Below are 7,329 nucleotides of genomic sequence, written 5' to 3' on the forward strand. Positions count from 1 at the left end.
TGTATTCATTGTTATTCTGATATAGATAGATAGAAACATTTTTTTATTAAGTTGTGAAATTTAGTTATATCTTTGATCTTTTTAATATTGATATTTGTGTTGATCATGTTTCAACATTAAAATATACGTAGATGTTCATCAAATTATATAATTTGGGATTTATTTATTATTATCTAATTTTTAACATCATGCATATCTACTTTAGATATGAAGACCAGTGTGGACAACTATATTGGAAGTCAGTTTACTGGTTGTGTAATAAAACAAGAAAATCACTTTACAGAAGACTTAAAATTCTCAAACAACAATATTAGCAGAGAAAGAAAGTCAAGTGGATATAACTTAAAACCATCTAATGTACATCAATGTGATGATAACCTAACACCACAAAAGAAGACATTTTCTGGAGAGAAAGCATATCATTGTAAACTTTGTGGAAAACAGTTTAAAAGAAATATTAACTTAAAACAACATCAGAGGATACACATTGAGGGAAAACCTTACAATTGTACAGTGTGTGGAAAACAGTTTAGGACAAAAAGTCGTTTAAAAATACATGATAGAATACACACTGGGGAGAAACCCTACAGTTGTACAGTGTGTGGAAAACAGTTTGGAACAAACAGTGAATTAAAAATGCATGAAAGAATACACACTGGGGAGAAACCTTACAGTTGTAGAAATTGTGGAAAACAGTTTGGAAAAAACAGTCACTTAAAGCAACATCAAAGAATACACACTGGGGAGAAACCTTACAGTTGTGCAATATGTGGAAAACAGTTTGGTACAAAAAGTCATTTAAAAATACATGAAAGAATACACACTGGGGAGAAACCTTACAGTTGTACAGTGTGTGAAAAACAGTTTGGAAGAAAGGATGAGTTAAACATACATGAAAGAATACACACTCGGGAGAAACCTTATAGTTGTACAGTGTGTGGAAAACACTTTGATAGAAATAGTAACTTAAAACAACATCAAAGAATACACACTGGGGAGAAACCTTACAGTTGTACTGTGTGTGGAAAACAGTTTAGAACAAAAAGTCATTTAAAAATACATGAAAGATTACACACTGGAGAGAAACCTTACTGTTGTACAGTGTGTGGAAAACAGTTTGGAACAAAGAGTTACTTAAAACACCATCAAAATATACACTGAGGTGAAACATTACAGTGTACAATGTGTGAAAGAGTGTTTGGAACAAACAGAAAATTAAAAACGTGAAAATACACACTGGGGAGAAACCTTACTGTTGTACAGTGTGTGGAAAACAATTTCATGCAAATAGTTACTTAAATCACCATCAAAGAATACACACTGGGGAGAAACCTTACAGTTGTACAGTGTGTGGAAAACAATTTGGAACAAAGAGTTACTAAAAACACCATCAAAATATACATTGAGGTGAAACATTACAGTGTACAATGTGTGAAAGACTGTATGGAACAAACAGAAAATTAAAAACATGTGAAAATATAAAATGGGGAGAAACCTTACTGTTGTACAAATTATTGAAAAAAACTTCAGATAAAGCAGTTTCTTCAAGTATTTTGAAAGTATATGTACCAGATAGAAATATTACAATTGTGAGTTTTGTGGAGAACTATTATAAAATAACTCTTAACTTAAAAAAAACATGAACAAATACATACTGAAATCTTAATCTTTGTCTAGTATGTAATATAGAGTTTGTAAAAAAATATTGTATTGAAATATCATAACGGAATACATATTGGAGACATGATTTACAGCTTTGCATTCAACTGAATTCAATTTGGAACAAATAAGAGATTAGAAATACTTTAGAAATTACACACTTGGGAGAAACCATACCATTTGTGTTATATATAAGTATTGTGAGGAATTTAGAACAAACAGTCAGTGATAATGAGAAAACCACTTGTAGAGAAAAGTATATATGTAAAATGTCTGGTTTGGGTTGAGAAAATTTTTTATGTAGAGGAGCGAACAATGTTTCAATCCTCTTCGGTCATCGTCAGGTTTGCAAAGAAAGAAAAGGTAACTGACATGTCGTGTTCTTTGAATCTGGTTTCCATTTTCTACTTGTTTCTCAACATAGAAGTCATGGAAGTTATTCAAAAACTAGGCACAAAACAGAGGTCTATCCTGTGTAAAAACTACACTGACAAACATCACACCAACATTATTTATAAAATACAATGTGCCTGGTTTTTGAATAACTTTCAAGGCTTCTATATGGGAAAAACAAGTAGAAAAATGGAAACTGGATTCAAAGAACACAAAACGTCACCTTCACACGTTTTCAAACACTGCAAATCAAATAAACATGACATAACCATAGAAAACACCCAAATACTAAATACATAAACAAATACAAAATTAAAGAAACAACAACTCAAGCCAAAATTAACCAATACAAAGAACACCTTTGTACCTAAATTAATAAATATAATCAAACATCTAAGCATGCCCTCTACATTCCTACACTCAGTTACACAAAAACCCCTTCAAACATGTGGTCAGCTATCAGTCAGTTACCTTTTTCTTTCTTTGTGAACCTGACGATGACCAAAGAAGGTCGAAACATTGTTCACTCCTCTACATAAAAAATTTCTCAACCCAAACCAGCCATTTTTACATATATATTTTAGAACAAACAGTAACTACCAGTGAATGTGATAAATGTTCAATAGTTGTTGAATCATAAAAGACGGGATTAAGGTATATAGATCTATCTTTGGTGTGTAATTTAGAATTATTCAGTGTTAGTGTTAACATGACAAATTAAATTTAAGAATGTTAAAATTAAACCTGAATGGAAATTGCTGGAGACAACAGTCATTAGTTCTGTAAAATAAAACAGAAAGGAAGTGGTAGTTTTCTGCTTAGTTTCTTAATGTATAGATAGTGAGTACTTATTCAAACCAGTATCTTTATATTAATATTTCACCATGTTCTGAGAATGTACTGCTATAATTTATTTAGCTGGATTTGATGTTCAGAACACTTTACAGCCTTCTGGATTCTGGAACATGAAAGTTTCCAAATCTCTAGTCTCACAACTTTTCATGTTAAATAAAGTAATCATACAGGTTATACTAAGATTATTCTGTTCTGTACATGATAATGTATAAATAAAATATTGCTAAACAGTTTTATTTTGTCTTAATCTTAACACTTCTAGTTATTTAAATTACATATCCACAATTTGAGAAAAACAACAACTTAATCAGCCACTTACAATTAACCCAGAAATCAGTGGCTGAAAGTAATGATGATTGCTGTGATACTGTACCATGTTTTTACCATTAAATACACTTAGTCTTAAATATGGATGGATATATACTTTTTTAAGTAGGAATTCAATAGAGAGAAAAGGTTTATAAAGTGTGAAACTGTGTAAGTTACATCATTATTATGTTTTACCTATAATGTTTTGGTATTGATGTTGGTGTTCATTGTAAAAATAAATTTAATTTGAAAGCTCATCAAATAAAGTAAGTATGAATTATTTATTATTACATCCTGGTGTGGCATTTCAGTTTGCAAGCTCAACTGACAATCATGGGATCAAAACCTGTGGCTGTACATGTTTGTTCTTTCACCTATGTTATGTAACAGTAATCCCACTATTGGTTGATAAAGAGTATCTTTAGAGTCTGGAGTAAGTATTATGGATTAGCTTTCTTATTAGAGATATTACTAATAAAGAATACAGTCTTGTAACCTGTAGAAAAGACTTCAAAATGATGAATGAATCAAAATAACGAGAACATACAATGGAGGGAAACCTTACAGTTGAGCAGTTTTAGCAACAATTTTAAGTAATTGTAGCTCAAAAATAAATGAAACAACACATAGTAGTAGATAAAAACCTTGCATCTGTTTAGTGTATGTCAAATGTAATATATTATGATTGTAATGAGCTATGTGTGTAAAATATAATAGACTGGAGCTGCATTGGACTGTGTGTGTGAAAATTATAATATAATGTGGTTGTAATGGACTCTGTATGTAAAATATTATACATCATGGCTCTAATGGACTGTAACAAGAGATTCAAGCAATGAACTTGTTAGCATACTCGTATGTAAATTTGGTATGCATGGTTCTTTATTTGAGATTAGGGAGCAAACAGTTAATTAGACCTGGACAGTTAATGCAACAATTTTTTAAAGGTAATATTGACGTTTTATAACCTGCTAAATTGTTGCTGTCCTGTGTATTTAAACTGTTTATGAGTGCCACAAGCCTTCTGCAACTACTGTTAGAATTAAAATATTCTAAGGTATGTCTCGTGAAAATCATCATGCATTGCTTCACTAATAAGAGCATAATACGCTCACTTGATGTGTGACTCTCTCTTTGCATTTCTCATTTGGCAGTACATGCACTCTGGCATCTTTTTTTTTTTTTTTGTCTTTGTTTGTACTTCAGAATAATACTGTTATTGAAATGATTTTAATTTAAAATACTCCAACTTTTGAGGGCAGTCAGTGGCATTCGTCCATATTCTAGTCACATTTGTTCTGCTTCAAATGTCACCACTTTGATAGTCTCACGTTCAACAGGCACTTTACCACAGGCTTTGGGTGCTGGTGACACGTTGGGAGATTTCTCTACTTTTATACACGAGAAGATTGAACTTTATACAGTAAAACCTTTATTTCAGGTGGTACTCTAATTCCTTCTGAATATGTGGAACTAGGGCAGGCTGAGGAGGACTTTAATTGTCTGTTTCTGCCTCTTGAATGTGTCCATACCCTTCCTGTGAATTTTGTTTGGCCTTCCATGGTTTTTAAAACTTTATTTCTCAGGTATGTGATGTTTTGTTTCTTGCTCCTGTATCTTATGACCTATGTCTTTTATTATTGTATGAATATACATCCCATCCCTACTTGGTTTACTTCCACCCTCCAACATTTGGGTTCATGCTGACCAATTTGCCTCTCAGTTGAGCAATGGTGTTAGTATACCTTGTTCCCCACAAGTTTCAGATCAGTTCGTCATATCACATATCAAAGGGCTGATAGTCAATATCTCGACCAACAACTTTTGGATTCAGTTTTATCCATTTGGTGCAGGAGGGGGGAGATTGTGAATCTTCTGTTTTTCTCATCCATGCTCAGTGTTTTTGCTTTCAGCTTACCCTCATGACTCTTTTAGAGTTTATTTCCACTATCCTTCACCAGTATGAAACTTCAAAGAAATCCTGAGGGATTTTCTCGTGATTTTCTCACTCTTCCTGTTGCTTTGTTTGTTGCACTTAGCTCTGGCTTTGGAAATATTATTTATCTATTGTTAGGACCTTTTACGTTGTGTTGCTATCTTACCTTAAACCGGTTACCTGTTTCTTATCTCTAGGATTTGTGTATGGCTCCATTTTTAAGATGTTTCATCTTTGATTTGGCTCTAGAGCCCGTGGAGTCTCGGATGGCATCACTTCAACAACAATCTACCCTTTTACATCTGGTTGCCTGTTAATCTCGGTCAGAGCCAAGAGTAGCTCCAATTTCAGTTTCTCGTTCTTCCACTTCCCAGCCATTACCTGTTCTGTGTTCTCATGATACCACAGTTTGTCATTGTTTGTAATAATGCACAATATGCCACCAACAATTCTGGTTACTACCTTGTGGGAGCTTCCCTTGTAGACTTCTTTCATATGTGGTGGCCTTTCACCATAGATATTTGGGTACTTCAGGTTTTGTCAGAGGGATTCAAAATTTATTTTCTAACCCTATCTCCCTTGTCTCAGGTACCTGTTTTCTTCCCTTCTTAGGATCCCATAACTTGCCAGCATCTATCAGAGGTGGTATAGGACCTCATCACCCAACAGGTTATTGAACTTCTTACACATCCTACTCTGGATTTTCATTCTTGCCTGTTTATGGTTCCCAAAAAGACAAGGAAATGGAGGTCCATGATCATTCTGTCCCACCTTAATTGTTTTTTTCATCTTCCATGTGTCACCATGGAGTCATACCCCACTATGCAGTGAAAGTTTTTATGGATGATCAAATAAACATCTCCAAAGCTTATCTGCATATTCTAATCTCAGTATGATCTTGTCCTTATCTTTGGTTCATCTATCAAGGTGGTGTACCAATTTTGCATCTTTCCCTTTAAGCTGCCTTCTGCTCCTTATGTTTTTTTGTCAGGTGACAAGAGCTTTTGTTCTTTGTCTTCATGCCTAGGGCTGAATTTCCAGTTTTACATTCGTAACTCACTACTTCTGGCCCATTCCGAACAGGGGTCAGTTATTTGTGTTCATCAGCTCCTTCTTCAAGCTGCTTAAGTAAACTGGTTGATCAAATTGGAGAACTCCATCCTTCATCTTACCCAATTTCTTGTGTATTTGGATGTCTTTGTCAAAACACTTCAACTGGGCCAAACCATCTCTTTGTTTCCAAAAAACGTATTAATAGTCCCGAACTACTTGACAGAAAAACAAAGAAATCACCAAAGCATTTGTAAATAACATAGTCACTAGGTATAATATACTGACAGATGGAGGAAATAACTGTGCGTAAGTTAATGAAAAAAGTTTGCAACTTACTACGTATAAGGAAAATTGAAATGACATCTTATCATCCATCTGTTAAACGAGTTTGTAGAATGAATTTATCGAACTATTTAGACATGACCTCTCAGTATTACGAGGAAGGTCAAACATCTAGTGAAGAGCAGATCCATTTGTTATTATTAGCATATAGAAGTGCTACAATGAGTCTACTCAAGAAAGTCCGTTCTTTCTCTATTACATGATGCAAGAAATACTAATTCTTAAAAAATGAGGTGTGTGATAGGTTGTGATTTCAAGGCAGAATTGTTACATCAAATGCAGTTAGCCTATGAGTTAGTTAATGAACATTTAACTAAAACTGCAGAGCATAGAGAGAAGCAAGTAAATATAAAGGCACAAAGTAGTGACCTAAGGTTAGGGACAAAGTGTTGTTACACACCCTGATTTTAAAAAAAGGAATTACTAAAAAGCTAGCAAAGCTATAGAAAGATCGAAATACAGTTCTTAAATAAACTGGTCCAGTTAATGTTTAGATTAAGGAGATTTATGGAAAATGTAATTAATTAATAGATTAAAGAAAGTTATAAAAGATATAGACTTTATTAAAACTCTTTCATCCCTTCCCCCCTGGAGGATAAAGTGCACGTTTGGAACTGTACATTCAAAATTTTTGTGAAATAACATTTTTACTACTTACGTCAATGAGAATGGTATCAAAACGTAGTTTATAATGTAAAATTATACATGTTGCAATGTTTTTAATTTAAAAGGAAATGTTAAGTATTGGGTTTTGTGTGTCACATGATACGTCCAGTTGCCAT

The 7,329-nt window shown here is 33.3% G+C and overlaps 1 protein-coding gene across 1 annotated transcript; it reads left to right on the plus strand.

Moving 5' to 3' along the window:
* The first annotated feature begins 207 nt into the window (after positions 1-207).
* On the plus strand, positions 208-1,586 carry LOC143243306 (uncharacterized). The gene has a single exon (XM_076487155.1). It carries the CDS (start codon positions 208-210, stop codon positions 1,159-1,161), a length of 954 nt encoding a protein of 317 aa, XP_076343270.1. The 3' UTR covers positions 1,162-1,586.
* The last annotated feature ends 5,743 nt before the right edge of the window (positions 1,587-7,329 follow it).

The sequence above is a fragment of the Tachypleus tridentatus genome, unplaced genomic scaffold (assembly GCF_004210375.1).
Source record: "Tachypleus tridentatus isolate NWPU-2018 unplaced genomic scaffold, ASM421037v1 Hic_cluster_2, whole genome shotgun sequence".
Lineage (NCBI taxonomy): Eukaryota > Metazoa > Arthropoda > Merostomata > Xiphosura > Limulidae > Tachypleus > Tachypleus tridentatus.